General features: G+C 33.0%; 4 protein-coding genes across 8 annotated transcripts in view; 3 read left to right on the top strand and 1 right to left on the bottom strand.

The window, feature by feature from the left end:
- The first annotated feature begins 8,652 nt into the window (after positions 1-8,652).
- On the top strand, positions 8,653-11,347 carry LOC100878808 (DNA primase large subunit). Of its 4 annotated transcripts, none has more exons than XM_012298964.2 (8): positions 8,653-8,909; positions 9,057-9,216; positions 9,336-9,673; positions 9,751-9,975; positions 10,050-10,187; positions 10,267-10,645; positions 10,740-10,898; positions 10,964-11,347. In XM_012298964.2, exons 2-8 carry the CDS (start codon positions 9,063-9,065, stop codon positions 10,975-10,977), a joined length of 1,407 nt encoding a protein of 468 aa, XP_012154354.1. In that variant the 5' UTR covers positions 8,653-8,909; positions 9,057-9,062; the 3' UTR covers positions 10,978-11,347. The 4 variants fall into 4 exon arrangements, with proteins under 4 accessions (XP_012154354.1, XP_012154353.1, XP_012154352.1 ...); XM_012298963.2 differs by having other exon boundaries at positions 8,653-8,949; XM_012298962.2 differs by having other exon boundaries at positions 8,653-8,953.
- Sf3a2 (splicing factor 3A subunit 2) lies at positions 11,267-12,565 on the top strand. The gene is made up of 2 exons (XM_003700413.3): positions 11,267-11,961; positions 12,038-12,565. Exons 1-2 carry the CDS (start codon positions 11,416-11,418, stop codon positions 12,314-12,316), a joined length of 825 nt encoding a protein of 274 aa, XP_003700461.1. The 5' UTR covers positions 11,267-11,415; the 3' UTR covers positions 12,317-12,565.
- Positions 12,566-12,726: 161 nt separating this feature from the next.
- On the bottom strand, positions 12,727-14,263 carry RpL27A (ribosomal protein L27A). The gene is made up of 6 exons (XM_003700415.3): positions 14,190-14,263; positions 13,842-13,905; positions 13,650-13,747; positions 13,295-13,444; positions 13,077-13,213; positions 12,727-12,871 (listed from the first exon to the last, which is right to left on the bottom strand). The coding sequence occupies exons 1-5, from the start codon at positions 14,190-14,192 to the stop codon at positions 13,085-13,087; spliced, it is 444 nt and encodes a 147-aa protein (XP_003700463.1). The 5' UTR covers positions 14,193-14,263; the 3' UTR covers positions 12,727-12,871; positions 13,077-13,084.
- A 500-nt stretch (positions 14,264-14,763) lies between these two features.
- eIF5B (eukaryotic translation initiation factor 5B) overlaps positions 14,764-21,799 on the top strand; it is a 48,695-nt gene continuing 41,659 nt past the window's right edge. Inside the window, exons 1-11 of one of the 2 annotated variants that reach the window (XM_012298965.2) lie at positions 14,764-15,005; positions 15,922-16,253; positions 16,335-16,533; positions 16,653-16,985; positions 17,064-17,264; positions 17,334-17,785; positions 17,863-18,080; positions 18,151-18,353; positions 18,461-18,726; positions 18,808-18,889; positions 19,197-19,378. In XM_012298965.2, the coding sequence (XP_012154355.1) occupies positions 14,972-15,005; positions 15,922-16,253; positions 16,335-16,533; positions 16,653-16,985; positions 17,064-17,264; positions 17,334-17,785; positions 17,863-18,080; positions 18,151-18,353; positions 18,461-18,726; positions 18,808-18,889; positions 19,197-19,378 (2,502 nt within the window). In that variant the 5' untranslated portion in view covers positions 14,764-14,971. Of the gene's footprint in view, positions 15,006-15,921; positions 16,254-16,334; positions 16,534-16,630; positions 16,986-17,063; positions 17,265-17,333; positions 17,786-17,862; positions 18,081-18,150; positions 18,354-18,460; positions 18,727-18,807; positions 18,890-19,196; positions 19,379-21,799 lie in introns of those variants that run through there. The other variant, XM_076536982.1, reaches the window with a different exon arrangement.

Raw genomic sequence — 21,799 nt, 5'->3', positions numbered from 1 at the left:
CGCGTGGTACCTCTTATTCTAAGATTGCACTCGAATAATCTATGACGAATTCCAAAAGCAAAGGGAAGAAAGTTAGAAGAACTTTCTATTGAAAGCAAAGAAAGTTAGAAGAACTTTCTACTAAAAGAAAAGAAAGTTAGAAGAACTTTCTGTCAAAAAAGGGATTCAGTATTTTTCGCCAAGTGAACCTCGCCTTCCATGGGTCAAAGGGTAGTCCATAGTGTCTTACGTGAACCACGAGACAGAGATGAACCGAAAATACTGGCAAGAACGAGTGACACATCCGCGGAGGGTCTCCCATTTCTCCCCGCTTGCGTTTGAAGCAAGTCTGACCGCAGAGAGGAGACCCCTGCCGTGAGGCGGCAGATCGAGATGAGCCATCAATCGATCGGCCCCGCAGAGATGTGTCCCTGGCGCTACACCAGCACTTGCAGCTCACCTCTGCCGCGTGTTCACAGCGCTATGAACCCCCAATGATCCACTTGGGTTCGGAACGATTGACAAAAAATAACCGAGTATACTACAATCTAACGCGTACAAAGCTTGAGAATTCAGAAGATGCAAGAGTGCAAGTTAGAATAAGAGGCACTTACAGGGACCCACCCACCCTACCCACAAGCACACTTTACTTAAAACTAACGCACGCATACAATTAACTTAAAACTAACGCACGCATCCCTCGATGATTCCTCGATGATCCCTCGATGATCGATGTCTTCAATCTTCGCGTATACGCCATTCACACATGCACTCATGCATACTACAATATGTTACAATAGATGCAACTTAAAACTAACTTAAAATTACTTAAAATTAATGCATTTGTTGATGATATCCCTCGAAGGAAGTCTTCAATGATGGTCTATTCCTTACCTATAGAATGCACGCAGAATTCATGCTAACATTTAAATTTATATTGACATTTTCGGAATAAAAGTGAAATAAAACTCGAGTCGACTCGATAAAAATACGCAAATAAAATACAATGTACTTGGGAAATATATAAATTAAGAGAAACATGAATCATTAAAATAAAAACCTGAAACATACAAATATAGTTGAGACAGGTATGGATCATTAAAAATTACTTACATAAAATTAAAATCTGAAACAGACAAAATGTAATTAGGCACATATGAAAAATTGAATTACTTACATAAAATAAAAATCTGAAACAGACAAAATGTAATTAGACAAAATAACAAGTTGAATTACTTACATAAAATAAGAACCTGAAACAGACAAAAGTAGTTAAGATAACTATGAAACAATAAAAATTACTTACATAAAATAAAAATCTGAAACAGACAAAATGTAATTAGGCAGATATAACAAATTGAATTACTTACATAAAAGAAAATCTGAAACAGATAAAATGTAATTAGACACATATGAAAAATTGAATTACTTACATAAAATAAAAATCTGAAACAGACAAATATTTATTAATAAAGAAAATAAATTACTTACTTAAAATAAATTCCTGAAACAGACAAATATTTATTAATAAAGAAAATAAATTACTTACTTACAATAAATTCCTGAAACAGACAAATATATTAACATAGAAAATAAATTACTTACTTACAATAAATTCCTGAAACAGACAAATAATTATTAACATAGAAAATAAATTACTTACTTAAAATAAATTCCTGAAACAGACAAATATTTATTAATAAAGAAAATAAATTACTTACTTACAATAAATTCCTGAAACAGACAAATATTTATTAATAAAGAAAATAAATTACTTACTTACAATAAATTCCTGAAACAGACAAATATTTATTAATAAAGAAAATAAATTACTTACTTAAAATAAATTCCTGAAACAGACAAATATTTATTAACACAAAAAATAAATTACTTACATAAAATAAATACCTGAAACAGACAAATATTTATTAATAAAGAAAATAAATTACTTACTTAAAATAAAACCTGAAACAGACAAATATATTAACATAGAAAATAAATTACTTACATAAAATAAATACCTGAAACAGACAAATATTTATTAATAAAGAAAATAAATTACTTACTTAAAATAAATTCCTGAAACAGACAAATATTTATTAATAAAGAAAATAAATTACTTACGTAAAATAAAACCTGAAACAGATAAAAGTAATTATGACAGAAAATGGAAGGAGCAAAAAATGAAATCTCCCTTTATTCGAAACGAAACTCTAGAAAAATCGAGATCATAGGTTTTGAAAACCTTAAAATTCGAAATGAAATTATAGATTCAAAAACCTCAACTCCGAAATAAAAAGATGTAGAGATTAAGAAACCTCAAAACTTGAAATAAAATCACGGTACTCTTCGAAAACCTCAAATTTGAAATAAAAACCTAAAGAGATTAAAAATTTGAAGACCGAATTGAAATCACCAGGTGGTCCAAAGACTTCGACACTCGAAGTAATATTGTCGCATGAAATGAAAGAGAAACTGAAATCAAAGTACAAGAATTAAAAACTAATCAAAAAATAAAGTTAGAGAGAGGAAGAAATAAAGTGTTGAAAAATTTGAAGCTAGAAATAAAATGAGATAGAGTATTAGAGGCCCTATCAGTGAGTACAGGATACAGGACACACACCATTCACACACTCACGCATACTATAATACATTCTAAATGCCCTACATGTACCTCTTATTCTAAAATTGCACTCGCATATAAAACTTTGTAAAAATTGCAAGAAGTTAGGAAAGAAAGTTGGAAGAACTTTCTTTTAAGTTTGGAGAAATTGAGAAAAAATAACAAACTATTACTACAATCTAATACGTAAGTTAAAAAATTGTGACAAAGATGAGTGCAATTTAGAATAAGAGGTACTTACAATGTGCGCAAGCTTTTCGCCACATGACGTGACGAAAAACCTGCGCCCGAGCCCACCCTTCCTCCCACAAGCTCGGAATTAATGTAAAACTGTACATAACTTACCAAAAATAAAATGCTGAAATAAATAAAAGTTATTAAGACAAAAATGAATGATTTCATTACTTACTTGAAATAAATATCTGAAACAGACAAGAATAATTATGACAATTATAAAATATTGAATTACTTACATAAAATAAAAATCTGAAACAGACAAAATTCTATTAACACAGAAAATTGTGGGAGGAGGAGGAAAATTTTTCTTTATTTCATACAAAAATTTCAAAAAACAAAACGCAATGAAAATTGCGGATTTGAGAAAACGACAGAACATGGCAAAGATGAAACACTAAAACAGACAAAAATTTATTAACTCAGAAATTCGAGAAGAAAGAACAAAGTGGGAACTTACCAAAAATAAAAATCTGAAACAGACAAAATTTTATTAAGGCAAATATAAATTATTTCATTACTTACGTAAAATAAAAATCTAAAACAGACAAAAGTTAATAAGCCAAATATAAATTATTTCATTACTTACATAAAATAAAAATCTGAAACAGACAAAATTCTATTAACACAGAAAATTGTGGGAGGAGGAGGAAAATTTTTCTTTATTTCATACAAGAATTTGAAAAAACAAAACGCAATGAAAATTGCGGATTTGAGAAAACGACAGAACATGGCAAAGATGAAACACTAAAACAGACAAAAATTTATTAACTCAGAAATTCGAGAAGAAAGAACAAAGTGGGAACTTACCAAAAATAAAAATCTGAAACAGACAAAATTTTATTAAGGCAAATATAAATTATTTCATTACTTACGTAAAATAAAAATCTAAAACAGTCAAAAGTTATTAAGCCAAATATAAATTATTTCATTACTTACATAAAATAAAAATCTGAAACAGACAAAATTCTATTAACACAGAAAATTGTGGGAGGAGGAGGAAAATTTTTCTTTATTTCATACAAGAATTTCAAAAAACAAAACGCAATGAAAATTGCGGATTTGAGGAAGCAACATAACTTAGCAAAGAAGAAGCACTAAAACAGACAAAAATTTATTAAGACAGAAATTTGAGAAGAGAGAACATTAACTTACCAAAAAATAAAATCTGAAACATACAAAATTTTATTATCCTATAAAATTGTACGAGAAGAAGTGAAACAACCCTATCGAAAAACAGAAAACACAATGACAATTACGAAATTAAGAGCAATCAACAATAAAACAATTTATTCAAAATCAATTCCTGAAACAGAGAAAAATAATTAGCACATAAAATTCGGGGAAATTAAAATCGTGAAGGGGTATACAAATCGCGAAGGGATAGGTATACAAATCGCGAAGGGATAGGTATACAAATCGCGAGGGGGTATACAAATCGCGAAGGGATATAAAAATCGCGAAGGGGTATACAAATCGCGAAAGGATATAAAAATCTCGAATCTCAAAATTTAATCACGAAGGGATGCAAAAATCTCTAATTTTGTACTGTAATCGCGAAGGGACACAAAAATCTCTAATCTCAAAATTTAATAGGGTGGGCATAAAAATCTCGAATCGCGAAGGCATGCAAAAATCTTTAATTTCAAAATTTAATCGCGAAGTTATGCAAAAATCTTTAGTATCGAAATTTAATTGGGAGGGCATAAAAATCGCGAGTGGCTTTGCTCGTAAAAATTCGAGCAAAACGATACATTTTGTATCGTTCAAAAAAATAGCTGTAAAACACAAGGAAATATTAGCGAGCATAGTGACAAAATGACTGTCCATCCTAAGATGGACAGCCATTAATAGTTCCCCTCTTCTTTGGCAAATTTTGCCGGGGCTCTTCGGCATATAGCCTCTTCTCTCTTCGGCAAAGCCTCACAAAAATCACTCGCGAAATTTTACGGTAACTCGGACATTCTTAGTTTTCAATTACATAAATTCTCAATTTTGCTATCAATCTCCGTAAACAGATAGCAGACAGTTTTATAAAAATAAAATTGCGTTACTATCCATTTATTTCGATCGATAACAAAATCGAAATTTTATGTAATATCTAATAAGTTAGTTTGATAATCAAGAAAAATACTGAAAAAAGATATACGACCAGCGATTCTTAGAATGCGCTGTCCGTAAAAGAATGTCCGAGCAGAATATTTTATTTCACTGCACTTCACTTCACTGTATACTTCATTTTTGCAGTCGGATCTAGAACCCGACTGCGACTTATAAACTAAAAGGCCTGGCCTGAACGAACAATCGAGTTCAAGAGATATTAAATATATTCATATTTAATTTTTCTCTTCTCGATTTTTCGTAAACCCCCCAGATGCAAGCATCTCACGTGTGAGAGAGGAGGACAGAGAAACGTGAAAGCTTGCTCTGGCCCTACCTACTTAAAACTAACTCATTCACACCAGAAGTAAGCTACCTGCCTGCCTATCGCTATATTTAAAAAATTGCAAAGTCCATTCTCACAAAAACACACTCCACGGTTCTCACACATACCACCCGGGTGCAAATAAGCCTAATCCTAGGGAGTACGTCCCGGGACGTCTCCGACACCCGAGTTCAATACAACATTCACACTCTAAGTTCATACCTTTTTGCTGAAATCGATCGACAATCGACAGTGAACATTGAGCATATTTCATTTTCGTACTCTTTCGAATATTCAATGCAATATGTACATGTAATAATTTTAACTACTCATACTATTTTCTAACTTAATCAATTTATATAACTTTGAAATGACTCTACTTGCATTTTGTATGCATTTTCAAATGACTCTACTTGCATTTTGTATGCATTTTCAAATGACTCGACTTGCATTTTGCATGCATTTTCAAATAGAATTTTGGAAAATTTAAAAAATAAATTTAATCGACACAAGGTCCACGACCTAACCACACACACACGTGTAACTTGTGTCGATAATTCACTGTCAATTTGTCGATCGCCAAAACATCTTAAAACTAAACCGTGTCCACCTGCCCTAACCCATGCGAGTAGCATCTAAGCACGCGCATGAGTATAGAGCATAAAAATGAACACGGCCACATGTATTTTGACCTACCAGTTTTCTTCATGTGTGCTGAAAATCCTGAGCTAAAAGACATGATTAGTAACATGCTAATAAAGTGTCTTCCAGCAAAAATTGACTCTAACTTTAAAAAACTTTCAAAATGGAAAATGGAAGATCACTTTGCAAAAATCTAAGTATATCGGTAGTTTCATTTTTAACAGATTTGTGATATCAAAGTAAATTTCTAAATGACTCAAACATTCACAAATAACTTTGATATCAAAATCTGTTTCTCGCGATACTTTCTTGTACATTTATTTAAAAAATTTTCACGCGTACGTAAAAATTGAAAGTGACTCGATAACTTTATCAAAATGACTCGAAAACTACTGTGAAATCGGAGGGTCATCCGACTTCTATGTACTAATTTTAATTTTAAATTGTAAAGAAGTTAAAACGCGATGTACAAGAAAACCCTGACCTGATCTAATAAATATAATAAACAGTTTGTACGAATTTTGCACGATCGTACAGTCGTGGTCACTATGCTCGCTCAAAAATATAAAATACAACCAGTTCCCGTGTCGCTTCGGACCATTCGTCCTACGACATGATGGGAACCGGAGGAACCATAAAGCATGCGACTCACCGATCGCTGACTTGCGCCACTGCGATCGCTTTACCGGTAAAGCATCAGAGATTTGGACTGCTTTGGACTGCTTTGGCAACGTTTGGATTTGGCAGTTTGTCCATTGGATTGGCAGCTTGTCCATTGGATTGGCAGCTTGTCCATTGGATTGGCAGCGTGACCTGTAATCATAGCAGGACAACAATTTAGTAACTGTCAATCAATTTGCATTTCGAGTAACGTATACATTTTTGAAACGCAAACAGTTAATAAACAAGTTAAGCATGCATGCAGTACTACATTACAAAAACCAGTAATAAATTTGCAAATGTATATCAAAACGTATAGTCACTCAGTGAAACATTATAAAATATTCGAAAAAATATGTCAATGCACTTGAATAATTATTGTATGGCACAGGTTAAAACGTTTGCAAATTTATACCGAAACACATAGATAACTACATGGTAAAATACACTAAAACACCCGTGCAAGTATTCCAAAACATTTAAATAACCACTCCATAATACACACTAAAACACCAGTAACAATTTGTTAAAATATTGAAATAACCATTCCATAATACACACTAAAACACCAGTAGCAATTTGTTAAAACATTTAAATAACCACTCCATAAAATATATTAAAACACCAGTAACAATATGTCAAAAGACTTAAATAATCATTCAACATAATACACTAAACCACCAGTAACAATATGTCAAAACACTTAAATAATCATTGCATAAAGTACACTAAAGCACCAGTAACAATATGTCAAAACACTTAAATAATCATTGCATAAAGTACACCAACACCCAATAACAGTTTGTAAAAGCACTTAAATAATCACTCCACAAAATACATTAAAACAGTAAAAAATTAATAAAACATTTAAATAACCGCACCATAAAACACAGTAATAAATCCGTATACACATGCACAATCACTTAAGGAAACACACTAGTAAAGTCACTGATACTTGTAGAACCACACCATAAATTTTATTAATACACCCCCATAATTAATAAAAAATAATTATTAAAGCACATTAAACACTAGTAATAACACACTAGGTACACTAATATATCCGTATATGCATGCAGGTAACACACTGGTTAAGTCACTGACACTTGTAGAATCACACCATAAAATTTGTTAATACACCCGCATATTTATTAAAAAATATTTATTAAAACACACTAAACACTTATTAAAGCACAGTAGGTAATACAGGGACAAGCACAATATCGGTAAAGTAAACCCTTGACTCGTACCGGTAAATGTTGACAGGGCCGATCCGACCTCCTCGACTTCCAAAACAAAACTGAGCAGCGGCGACCTCTTCAAGTGCAAGTGCGATTGGTAGTTTACAGTAGCCAATTAGACATCACGTAATCGACCAATAGATCAAATCGAAGTGCAAGAGTGATTGCTAGTGTACAGTAGCCAATCAGACATCATGTAATCCACCAATAGCGTGCAGCCACTCTCATTGGTTGCTGTATAATTATTCTAACGTCATATTTTTTATAATTTTATATTTTTTGGTAGTTTATTAACAAATTTATTGTTGTAATTATTTAAATTTATTAATTTTTTTTAACTTAATCTTGCAGATATGTTGCAAAATGATTATTTATTAATATACATATATGTATACATATATCGTGAATTATTAGGTACTTGCCTAATCTGAACGCCCCCTTATGCAGGTTCATCGCCGCGCCATCTAGCAGTAATACGCGGAGCTACAATAGAAACTTCGCTGATAGTATATTACCGTAGATGTGTAATTAATTAGTTACCGATAAAATCCGGTCGGTACTCTGCACGTGTTCGTCATAGTTCAGCAGTTTGTTGTTAGATGGCGCTGTTAAGAGCATTTGTGGCGGTTTTTTTAAAAGATTGTTTCGACATTTACATTCATGTAGTATTAAATTAATACATTGAAAAATCAAAAGTGTTTTTAAAAAAAATTATATTTTAATGTATTAAAATACTATATGAATGTATAATGCATTGTTTCTATTGTACTCGTCAAACTTTAAAATTAAGTACTATGATATACAAACCAATGTATTAATTGACAATATATGTGAAGTGTGAAGTATGCTTCGGATGCGCACAAAATCCCGCCTTTATCTTAGAAGACGCAAAACTTGCGTGACAAATGACAGATATTCGTTTTAACATATTGAATAATTAATACGTATCTATATAAACACCTATACTTAAACTTTACATTCAAATATTATATTTGACAAAGAAATTAAATAAAAAATTGAATGTTTTTCAGATTTATATGAAAAATATAGAAGACTCTGACTTAATATCTTTACTTGTTATTGTTTTCCAGAAACTAAGAAAATAGTTTGTTACTTTTTTGTTTGTTTGTTAATAGTTTGTAAACGTTGGTAATATATTAATTATACAGTGCTTATTGTTACTTTTAATAATGAAACAAGCGGTATTCTGTATTTATCCTATAACTTATCTTACTATAAATGTTATTTTTAGATAAATATGGCAGATATGTTAACCAGAGATGAAATTAATGTAAAAAATAATCAGATTTCTAACAATATGTACCTACATAATTTACAAATGTATAGCATTCCACCATCTGGGTATGTCAAATTAGAAGAATTACAAGAGTGGTGTGTCAACCGATTAAAATGTAATTATATTATGTTTAGTATATAACATTAAAATTACATTTGTTAGCTTAATTAAACAGGAATGAACAGAAGCTTAACTCCCAAAAATGTAGACTCTAATATAATACTTTCATTCCAGTATTAAAATTAGTAAAGCAAATATCAGTACAAAATTATAAAAGATCATTTAAACATTGTTTGAATGCCTTGATAAAAGAACTGGAAGGAAATGATCTACACAATTTTTTAAAACTCATAAGTACACCTGACTGTCAATTACAAGAAACAAATAAACAGTCTTTAAGAAGAAATGATTGCATGTCACATTTCTTATTAAGAGCTGCATTTTCTTTTGAACATAGGAAAAGGCAATGGTTTTTTGAACAAGAAGTAAACTTATTCAAATGGAGGTGTTCTTCCTTAGATGAAGAAAATATGAAAACATTTATTACTACTCATGATCTTCAATTTCCATTTGTTAGTAACTTATATAATGTTTCTTATTAAATGAGATACATGTTATTCGTATTTGTTAGTAAATATACTTTCTCTAGATTTCTGAAGTTGAAAAACAAAATATTAAAGAAGACTTAGAAATATCTTGTCCTGATAAAGATATTAAAGATGTAAAGTTTTATAAAGCACATTTTACTAAAGTGCTCAGTTTAGTTAAAAGGCGACAAGTGTTTTTGCAAAATGGTATTGCCTATGTACCAGAAACAAAGATATGGTGTTTAATTCTTTCCAAATTTAAGAAAATATTAAATGATGGATTTTTGGTAAGATTATAGTAATATAATTATATGTTTTAAAGAGTTATAGTGCTTTTTTTAAAAGTTATATCTTATTCCAGTATGGACGAGAGATGGCATCAAATGCTTATAATGATGAAAGGATAACAAATATTCTTGCTGCACTTCCAAAGTGTATTAATACAACACATTTCAAGTATAATAAATTTAGAGAAGTAACCATTAGTGAGTTGGATGAGGTATATTTGAACTTTAAATATTGCTTATAATTTATATTCATATTAAAAATTATAAACTTGATTTGATGTTCTTTTTCAGTTATCAAGAACATCTTACCCATTATGTATGAGAATACTTCATGAAGCATTAAAAACAAATCATCACCTTACAAATGGTGGTAGAGTCCAGTACTGTTTATTTCTTAAAGGAATAGGTCTTAATTTAGGGGATGCATTGAAATTTTGGAAAGATGAATTTACTAAGAAAATAAATGAAGTCACTTTCAATAAGGAATACAAATATCATATACGGCATTTGTATGGCATGGAAGGAAGACAAGCAAATTATGAACCATTTCATTGTACAAAAATATTCAATTCTACTGTTGGTTTACGAGACAATCATGGTTGTCCATTTAAACATATGACTCATGATGTTCTCAGAAAAACACTTTTTAAGTGTGGATTAGTTCACCAAGGTAAATAAATTAAGAATATTTTAGTGTATGTCAGAAATGAGTGGGTTAAATTAGCTTGTGACACAGTTAATTTATTTAAATTTATGCCTTCAAGATGTGAAATCAATAGTGCAACTTTCAAAAGAAGGATCATATCTTCAAGCTTGCAAAAATTATTATGAGATTACCCATAATTGTATAACTGAAAAAAGTTTTGACCATCCAAATGTCTACTTTGATTACAGCTGTACAATGTTTGAAAATATGTATTTAGGTAAGACTAACAAATTTGTTTTATCTTTGAACTAAAATTTTTACTTTATAACTTTATTATTTTAGACACAGAAGACTGAAAGATACGTTTCATAAAAGTTAACAAAGTGAACAATGAAAAATGAATATTTTGTTTAATGCATTTGTATAGTATAAGATTTATTATTTTCAGTTTACTTCAGAAATAATTATACTGATTTAACTACAGATTGATTGTACAGTACTAAATATGAATTAAAAAATTCGAAAGTTTACAGTATAAAAAAATACGAGTGCATGTGGTCGGTGTTAAGAACTCATAAGTGCGCTTGCGCGTTATTCGATCAGTATCGATTCACAGAATGAATAAACTCGTCATTCGATAATCGATAGGTTCAATTCTACGCGACTCAACGTATACTTCAAATGTAACTAAAGTTAACCCAACTTCTCTTACGAAGAAGCGTCGTGCGTTTATATTATAAAACAAATGTAAATGTGTTGTGTTTCGAAAAAAGTATAGAAGATAAAAAGTAACAATGGATTTTCAAAATCGACCTGGAGGCAAAACTGGCGGTGGAGGCGTTGCCTCCTGGTCAGAGAGTAATCGTGACAGAAGAGAACGATTACGACAACTTGCATTAGAGACTATTGACCTCAACAAAGATCCATATTTTATGAAAAATCATTTAGGCTCTTATGAATGTAAATTATGTTTAACACTTCACAATAACGAGGGCAGTTATCTGGCTCATACACAGGGTAAAAAGCATCAAGCAAACTTAGCTAGAAGAGCTGCTAAGGAAGCGAAGGAAGCACCTCAAACACTTGCGCCTGAAAAACCTCGAGTAGAACCGAAAAAATTCGTAAAAATTGGACGACCTGGATATAGAGTAACGAAACAACGTGACCCAGAATCAGGACAACAAAGTTTATTATTTCAAGTTGATTATCCAGAAGTTGCTGACAATGTTATTCCTCGACACAGATTTATGTCAGCATATGAACAAAGGGTTGAACCACCAGATCGTAAATGGCAATACCTGTTATTTGCTGCAGAACCTTATGAAACTATAGCTTTTAAGGTAATATCAATAAAACTATTTGTGAAGGCAGTACTTATCAGATTCTGCTTTAAAATATAATATTCCAATGTTTCAGGTCCCTAGTAGAGAAGTTGAAAAAGCAGAAGGAAAGTTTTGGACTCATTGGAATAAAGATACAAAGCAATTCTTTCTTCAGTTTGCATTTAAGAATGAAAAACCATCTGTTGGCAAAGTACCACCACCTCCAGTTCCTTTAATACGACCTGGTTTAGGACCACCTATGGTACCAGTTCCACCACCACCAAGACCACCAATGTTTAACCCAGTACCACCACCACCAGCTCTTTTAGCCACAGGAATGCAAATACCTCCTCCACCTCCACATCTAGCATAATTCTTTGATATATAATTGTAAACAATAAATTTGATTTATACGACTTCTATAATTTGAAGACATTACACTTAATACTATTTGAGATTTCAAGTATCTCATATAGTGTTAGATGTAGTAGTGCAAGTTATAATTCCCGATGATGAAATGAAACATACGTTTCCTTTATTGTAAACAAAGTATTCTTATTTTTGTGTGGAATATTTCATCTTGTATATAACAAAAGTACAAATATATTCTTGATTTCTTATATGCAGCCCCTACCTTATATTATACATAAAGACTGAAGTATAATACACAAGTTATGTAACTTATTTAAACTGTTCATTTATTTTTACTTCTACAGAAATATGTATTTTCACTTTATAAATTAAAAATTGATTACGGAATCAATGAATGAAAACGAATGCAGGTACTGTGTTTATATGCATATATATATATATAAAAAATAAATACAACAAAAGTAGAGAAATTCGGTTTTTCGTTTTTTTTTTTTCATTTTTATTAATATAAACTTAGTAGAATGTACAGCAAGTTTATTCGTAAAAATAGTCGTTCCTGAAACAAACAAAATTGAAGTGTTATATTCACAAAAATTAAGTTAAAACTTCAGTGAATTATATTCAAATTTTTCAGAATAGAACATTCTACACGATTTTAAGTGTTGTACGCACTTTTAAGACCGCCCGTTCACAATATCATCATAAAATACTTTATTGTACAAATGCAAGCAATACTTTTAATAAACACATGATGTATATACCTTCATGCTTAAGCACTAAGGACGCAAACACCTCCAACAGCCTTAATTTTGTCTTCTGCTGATTTGCTGAAAAATTTAGCTTTAACGATAACTGGTTGTTTAGGAAGGTGGCCTTTTCCTAGGAGCTTGTAGTATCCCTATAAAATAAAATAACAAATAAGGATATGAACACAAATATCCACTTACATGTAAATACATATTAATATTTTGAAACTTACCGCTTTTACGAGATCAATTATTGGTACTTTCCCTGTTGAGTCTTTATATTTTAGCCTGGTCTGTTCAGAAACTAATGTCCATAGTTTGTCCAAGTTTAAAGTGGGACACCATTTTGTATTTCTCCTTAAGTGATAATTTCGCATACCAAGCTACAAACAAAAGCATAAGAAGTTACAAAATGCTAAGCACAAGATACATATTTAATGTTTGTACGTTCCATCAGAATATAAAGTGCATTCAATGTAATTCAGTTCGCCGGTAAAAAATACTATCATCAGTCATACAATTGCCAAAATTAACTTTTTATTTAACTCTAATTTTTGAGTATGATATATATACAGAACTGATACTCACTTTACCGAAGTAACCAGGATGGTATTTATCAAAGTTGATACGGTGGTGGTGCAACCCACCAGCATTACCGCGACCTCCAGGATGTTTCCTGTGTTTACCTAAAATAAAGACAAATTTTTATTGTTAATCTTACAGTTTCTTACAGTTACTTATAAAAGGCGGGTTTGACTGATATTTCGTACACTGTCGTACCTATGCGACCATGTCCATGACTCACATGACCACGAAGCTTCCTGGTCTTCTTCTTGTGTGTTGACTGTCAACAATAAAAAAGAAAAAGCAAATAAGTTACACAAGTTAATTACTTACAAATTTGTAGAAATTGTAACGCATGTTTTGTCACAAAGGTTAGATTTAACAAAATCATATGGATAGGAATATCTATAATTAAATATTTCAATACCCATAACAAAAAATAATAACTTCAAGCAAAAATTTATGAAATTTTTAATAAGATTATCAGTTTTTCTGTTTTATTTATGCACGGATGTTGTTAACAATACTGGATGAAGTACAACAGTTCCAACATCATCTACTCACCATCTTGATCGCAGTGTAAAGAACGAGACGCGTGTTCTTTACATGGAAGTTGCTATTTTTCACGCAGATGGCGTATGTGTGTAACAGTAGAAATGTTATTCTAAGCTAACTTCAGTAAGATTTCCACCCATTCGATATTTTCTCACTACTAGGTGTGAAGAAAATATCGAGAATGCTGAATTGCTGAACCACCATTCTTAATGTAGAAAGTGCACAAAATAAAAGACCACTGAGTATATTTGATGTATGTCGTAAGAACGCTTGCACGTTGCTCTTTATTACATGATTTTCCATGAAACGAATAGTTGATTATAAAAAAATTAACAAATTAATTATACTAAACTAATTATTTACAATCCCATGCAAATTTTAATTCATATTTTGGATCATTTTTAAATATGCGTGTTTTGCGGTATTTTAAAGAAACAAAACGATTTTATACTTTTAAAGTAATGGAAATGAAAATAATTATATTAAATGAATTATTTTTACCAATGATAATTCTTGTTATAAATTTATCGCATATTAGAAATTATTTTTAATTTTTATGTGTTGCGCATCTTAAACAATTGCTATAATGTATGGTTTAGTAGCGCACATAGCCGTGCAGGCCCGGTTAAAGGTGCAGGTAAAGATTCGGTGATCTGATGAGTTATTTGTAATCATTTCTAGTTCTGATATATTTGAATGTGAAGTTGAGTCTAATTGTAAAAAGAATTTTGTAAGTATAGTTATAAGACAATTGTGGACGTATACAAAGAGAATCTTGAAAGTAGTTCAAGATGCAGGAATCTCAACCGAAGAAAGGCAAGAAAGGTGAGAAAATAATGATGCGTTTTACATAAATGTGTCATCAAATAAGAAAAAAATAATAGCTTTTTAAATCTCTATATTAGTTACCGTTTTTTATTGAAGTTTTCGGATTTTCAACTCGTTTAATAAACGTCGTCTGCTTTAACTTAACCTCAACTTAACCGCTTTTATGTTACATACGGAAAGGATAATATTGTATTTTTACTAGTTTTACGATGTCTATAATTTGGTAGTTTAAACTTTGGTTTGTCTATTTTATTTTAAGATTGTAAAAGTTTAAAAAAGTTTGAATAATGTTTTAAAATACTTTGGTTATGCAGCTCATATTTCATAACTTCAACATGGTATTAGATAACGTGATCTTGCCTCGAATATAAATATGTTATAGATAATTTAATTCATGCATTAAATGTTCTATCAATGAAGTGTTCTATAAATATATCGATTCTTGAAACTTGCAGAAGGTGAAAGTTGTTATAATGTAGATGGTGAAAGTTACAAATACCTTGAGTGATGTAGGATAATTTCCTGATTTGTTTAAGCAATTTGTGTAGAATGTATTAACAATAAAGTGCAATTTTGTCAATCTTTAGTATACAAGGTTTATTATTTGTAATATAAATCAAATAGTTAAAATAGTTTTTAATAGGTACTTTTTAGTATTTTAATCTTTTACTTCTATCAGTTTTATAAAACAGTATGTCACTGAAAAATACTCATATTTTATACTGAAATTCACATTTTGATTACATCCTTGATTATATATCTTGTTATGCAGATTAAAGACTATGATGCTTCTAAAAACTCTAGTTTTCCATCACATACATGTACATACATAATCATTTCCATTTTAACAATGCATTATAAAATGATGTAGATCGATATCTGATTTAATCTATGACTATTTGTTGATAATCAGCCAGAAGAAAGCGCAACGATAGTGATGAAGATATTGAGAAAGTCTTGGCTGAATTGGAGTTAGAGTATACTGGACAAACGAAAGAAGAGAAGAATGAACCAGTTGAGCAGAAACCTGAAGATGAGGAAAAAAAGAAAAAAGGGAAAAAGGAGAAAGGGAAAAGAGACAAAGGTGATATTATTGACATTAAACAAGAATTAAAGAGTGGAGTACTTCTGGAAGATGATGATATTGATGATGATTTTGAAATTGGCACTGTAAAAACTGCTGCACAGAAGAAAAAAGAAAAGAAAGAAAGAGAAAAACAGAAGAAACTTGCCCAGAAGAAAGCGGTATGTAATTAATATATTTCTTTTTTCTTCAGCATTTAAAATATATATTATAATTTATCATGTTTAATCTGATCGTAACAGGAAATGGCTAAGAAGACCGAAAATGAAGAAGTAAAGAACGAAGTTGTGCCTGAAAAGCAAACTAAAAAAGAATCACAAGCAAAGGTACCAGAAGTAAAGGATGTCAGTGCAACAGATGCTGCTGTGCCTGCTGAGGGTGAGGAGGGAAAAAAGAAGAAAAAGAAAGCAGGAAAGGAAGAGGCAAAAGAAAAAGAAAAAGGTAGAAAACAGCTTGTTGTCATTTTCTGTTTTCAATATAGTAAATTAATACGATTTGTAATTGTTAGGATATAACATTAATTGGTCTCTACATTTAGTATAATTAGATATGTGCAATAGGCAAAGGTCCTGGGAAGAAAACTATTGCTGCTATGCAAGAGGCCTTAAAGAAATTAAAGGAAGAAGAAGAGAGATTAAAGAGGGAGGAAGAAGAAAGAATACGACAAGAGGAATTGAGAGAACAAGCTCGGTTAGAACAGCTCAGACTTGAACAGGAGCGCAAAGAAAAGAAGAAACTTAAAGAAAAACAACGAAAGGAAAGGTTAAAGGCAGAAGGAAAGCTTTTGACAACCAAACAGAAACAAGATAGGGCAAGAGCACAAGCCATGATCAATGCATTAAAAGCTCAGGGTCTAGATTTGCCAGATGTAGGAGAAAAGAAACCAAGAGCAGGTAATTAAAGATTATAGGAGAATTAAAGATTAAAGGTTATAGGTACATATTCAGATATGTGAATGTGAATCGTTTTAGGAACTCGTATAAGACCAAATAAAATGAAGCAGCAGGTGAGTATCGATGAGAAGGATGATGAAAAACTGGAGGAGAGTATAACAGATACGGACAGAGTCGAGGTAGAAATTGTAGATCAACAATCGAAGGAATCGGAAGAAAAGAAAGATGACGTTAAAGACTCCTGGGATGCAGAATCTAGTGAAGATGAACAAGAAGAAGGTATTAAAACGCATAACATATTTAATGTCCACTTAAAGAAACGTGTTTTAATATATAGTAACTTAACAGATAAATCAGATGATGCAACGAAAACTCCTGTAAAACATACAGAAAGAATTCTTCCGCTCGATAAAGCCAAACCAGCACAAACCCTAATAACTAGCAAAGAATCTTCGGAGAGTGAGTCAGAAAGCGAAAGTGGTAGTGAGTCTGAATCGGACGAAAGCGAAGATGATAGTGGAGTAGAAGATAAAGTTTCGGATGCAGCGAAGAAAAAGGAACGAATTAGAGAACGAATACAACAGCGGAGGATAGAAGCGGAAAAGAAACGATCATTAGATAATCTTAGAGCCGCAGTAGTTTGCGTTTTAGGCCATGTCGATACTGGAAAAACTAAAATTCTCGACAAATTAAGAAGAACGAATGTACAGGATGGCGAAGCAGGCGGTATTACTCAACAAATTGGTGCCACGAATGTTCCGATTGATGCCATTCGAGAATCAACGAAACACGTGAGAGGGGTAAGTTACGTTTCCAAATAATTATCTTATATTTAACAATATTTAACAATAACGTTTAATAACATATTTTTTTTTAGTATGCCGACAAGAAATTTAAAATACCTGGGCTCTTAATTATAGATACTCCTGGGCACGAATCTTTCAGTAACTTAAGAAACCGGGGATCTTCTCTTTGTGATATAGCGATATTAGTAGTAGATATTATGCACGGTTTAGAGCCGCAAACTATCGAAAGTATTAACTTGCTGAAGGCAAAGAAATGTCCTTTCATCGTAGCATTAAACAAAATCGATAGGTAACACACTTTACATCAATCATTATGCTTCTGGTCGAATATGTCGTACTACAAAACACAATTTTCGTAGATTGTACGATTGGCAAACTATGAGTCGGAAAGATGTCCAAGATATTGTAAAAAGTCAAGCTATAAATACGCAGCGAGAATTTGAAAAGCGCTCGAAAGATGTGATCGTACAATTTGCTGAACAAGGGTTGAACGCTGCATTATTCTACGAGAATCCAGATCCTAAAACATATGTTTCCCTTGTACCTACTAGTGCGATTACAGGTAAATTATAGTCTACCCCGGTATTTTGGGGGTTGAGTCAACTCGAAAGGGTTCCTTTCATACAAATTTTGCAATCCAGTTAATAAGAATATTTTTTCTTTACACAGGTGAGGGAATGGGTAACCTGTTGTCGTTAATAGTCGACGCCTGTCAAGGTCCACTAGCTAAAAGACTCATGTACTGCGAAGAGCTTCAAGCAACAGTTTTAGAAGTGAAAGCATTGCCAGGTCTTGGAACTACAATAGATTGTATTCTAGTCAATGGAATGTTGAGAGAAGGTGATACAATGATAGTAGCAGGCACCGATGGTCCCATAGTGACTCAAATACGTTCGCTTCTCATGCCACAACCGTTGAAAGAGTTAAGAGTCAAAGTAAGAACTACCAGGGAAATTTACAATTCATAATGAATCGCGAACAATGCATAACGGTGCATTTTATTCAATGAATTTCAGAACGCATACATCGAACATCGTGAAATTAAAGCTGCTCAAGGAGTAAAAATCGCTGCTAAGGATTTGGAAAAAGCAATTGCAGGTAGGCAATCTTTTTATGTTTATTGGTAAGTTTTCTATAAAGAAAATGGCTGCACCATTCATTTAAGGTACTCATCGCTAATTAAGAACAGTTACAAGTTGTTACAAATTGTTAATTTTTCAAGTTCAACCATTTTGTATGAAAGTTTACATATTTGTGAAAGCAAATATTGGGTGATCCTCTATGTGTTCTTAGTTAAAGGACGTATACCTTGTATCCTAGAGTGCATAAGGAAGAAAAATATGCATAGTATGCATACATTGTACAATGAGAAAGTAAATTACACGACTGCAATTTTTGTGAACAGGACTGAATCTCCAAGTAGCTCAAAAGCCGGACGAAGTGGAAGTTTTAAAGGAAGAAATCGCGAAAGAGTTATCCAGTGCCCTCAGGAACATTCGACTCGCAGAAAGAGGGGTTTACGTGCAGGCATCAACCTTGGGTGCGCTGGAAGCGTTGCTGGACTTCTTGAAAAGCAGTAAAATACCAGTGAGTTTCATTTTGCACACCACATATTTAATTCCATGGAAAGGTCGAGTCCCAAGAAATGAGCAACATACTACAATTTAAAAAATCTCATACGGCACTATTCGTTCCACGTTACCCGTTTCATTGGTATTTTTCTTCATCGACATAACGATAGAATGATAAAATAGCGAGTAAAACGTAATCGCGGGAGCGAACAGTGCAATCAACAGAAAAGATAGACAGTGAAGCAGACAGAGAGGCAGTTCGAGGGAAAAAAAGAGCAGCAGAGAGAGGGACGAGAGAGAAAGGGAGCCAGTGAGTGTGTATGTGTGCGCGTGAGAGAGAGAGAACAGCAGCAACGAACTACTTCCTTCTTAACAGTTTAGCAGGATACGACTCATTGGTCGCATACGGTGCTTGTAGTTGTGATCCATCGTGCTATCAGCCCTGTTGTGCATCCGTGAGCACGCCTTGTAGCCTTCTATACAGGGTGTCCCGTATGTTACACGGGGTGAGTCACGACAGACAGAAACTCAACTATCTCGAACGCAGGAAAATATGACAAAGGGGAAACTTATCAAAGGATGAAGTATGCAGATGGCTCTTCATCAACGTTTTTTTAAAATATCTTTTTTAAGTTCATACTGGTTTTTTAAGCGGAATCTTTTAAATTGGTAATTGATTGTACCAATTGATTGTAATCGATGTCGAGATAATTTCAACTATGTAGGAAATTGTGATCTTGAAGTGATAGACTACAGTAATTATAAGTGACCTTGGACGACAGAAATTACGATAAATCGAGCCAAGTACTAGCACCGTGATGCAAGATTTTTTGATGATCTTTAACTATATCATAGTCAAAGATATACAATGCTATTTGAAAGAGCATCGATGATCTTAAAGAAATCTTGAAAATATCTGTATAAGCAGGAGAGTTGTTATTGCTCTCTTGATTACTTATTTTGTACAGAGTACAATAGGAAAGATGGCGATTTTGGTCTTTGAGGACGTAGAAACTTAAAAATTTTTAAATTCATGATTTAGTATGTCTCTAAATTTAATACCAGGTGCATGAGCGAGGTAGAGAATCGCGATCGAGTTGTGTACATTATACATATGAACATATATGGTTGCATTTTCTTCGTACCATGTAGCGAGCGAATCACACTGTATACGCGAGGGCAATGTGGACTTCCTTTGGATAAGGAATCGCATACCAAAGTCGAAAGTTTTTAAATTTCTAGACCCACAAATCCCTGGATCCAAAATTTCTAGATCCATAAATCCCTAGATACAAAATTTATGGACCTTCAAATTCCTTAGACCCTCAAATCAACTAATTCCTGAAATTCCTACGACTTCCAAACCCCAAGGTTTTCAAATTTATGGGTTTCCAAATTTGTACACGTTTCGAAAAATTTTTGTAAATGGTGGTTGCCACATTAGATGTAGGGAAGGCAGATTTGCCGTTGACTGTACTGGGAGTTGCGTTCGACGTCGCGAGAAAAACAGCAGGGACTAGTAGAATATAGTGGGGATTATTCCCCTACAGCTCAGCGAATCGAGAAAGTAGCGATGGTAACCGAATGTGGTTCGCTCGGTAATGCCTACGTTGAAACGCGAATATAAAGTAAGAATCGAGAAAGACCGATAATCTAATCGATCGAACAACACGGAACAGCTTATTTCCCCGAAAAATATGATTACGCGAAACACACCGTATAATGCGTGTACTCGAAAACGTGTTCGGTTGGCTGACGTGGCACGCGCAATATCGAGTTCACGGCTAGTATCATTCGACGTTGTTCCGTTCGTAGCTCTCTGGCATCGGTGCATCAACGTTCGCACGATAAAGTAGAAAAGAAAAGGAAAGAAAAGAGAGAGGGAGAGAGAGAGAGAAAAAAAGAGTAGTATAGCTAGGACGGTTCGGTTCGAGGTAACGTCCGAAACGGCCTTAAGCCTGTCCTTCCTCGGATTATGAATGGGCTACCCCCACTCGTATCGTACGATCACGTGGCTCGTGACGTCAGCTTTTATCGCCGGCATACGCGACACACGCAGCCAGCCAGCCAGCCGTAAGTACGAGTCCGTCACTCGACGGGCAATGCGGGTATGCTTTTACATATGGCACGCAGGAGGGAGTCGAAAGAGAGCGACAAAGAGAAGAGAAGAGAGAGAGAGAGAGAGAAAGAACGACAAGGGGCAACCGTCTCGTGCATCTCGCTCTTTTCTCTTTTCTTTGGACGAGAGTCGGGTTGGCGGGCTAAACTCACGCGGCATAGAGATTCTCGGAGAAGGCCCTCTCTTCTGCCAACACAGAGGAGAGACACACGGACGCGTGTGGGCTGGAAGAAGGAATACGTGATCAACATACAGGAAACTGCCCACACTCGGAGCAAAAGCACCGTGGGTGGACGGACGGATCGACGAACGGGCGGA

The sequence above is a fragment of the Megachile rotundata genome, chromosome 1, assembly GCF_050947335.1.
Source record: "Megachile rotundata isolate GNS110a chromosome 1, iyMegRotu1, whole genome shotgun sequence".
Classification (NCBI taxonomy): Eukaryota; Metazoa; Arthropoda; class Insecta; order Hymenoptera; family Megachilidae; genus Megachile; species Megachile rotundata.
The sequence above is the reverse complement of the archived record's forward strand: the minus strand, read 5'-3'. Positions and strand labels throughout refer to the sequence as shown.

Coding starts and splice junctions, on each gene's coding strand:
- LOC100878808 (XM_012298964.2), top strand. CDS start 9,063: ATGGCAGATATGTTAACCAGAGATGAAATTAATGTAAAAAATAATCAG. Junction 9,674..9,750: donor ATGATCTTCAATTTCCATTT/GTTAGTAACTTA, acceptor TACTTTCTCTAG/ATTTCTGAAGTTGAAAAACA. Junction 9,976..10,049: donor TATTAAATGATGGATTTTTG/GTAAGATTATAG, acceptor ATCTTATTCCAG/TATGGACGAGAGATGGCATC.
- Sf3a2 (XM_003700413.3), top strand. CDS start 11,416: ATGGATTTTCAAAATCGACCTGGAGGCAAAACTGGCGGTGGAGGCGTT. Junction 11,962..12,037: donor ATGAAACTATAGCTTTTAAG/GTAATATCAATA, acceptor CCAATGTTTCAG/GTCCCTAGTAGAGAAGTTGA.
- RpL27A (XM_003700415.3), bottom strand. Junction 13,445..13,649: donor ATCCTGGTTACTTCGGTAAA/GTGAGTATCAGT, acceptor TTTTGTTTGTAG/CTTGGTATGCGAAATTATCA. Junction 13,214..13,294: donor TAATTGATCTCGTAAAAGCG/GTAAGTTTCAAA, acceptor TTTATTTTATAG/GGATACTACAAGCTCCTAGG.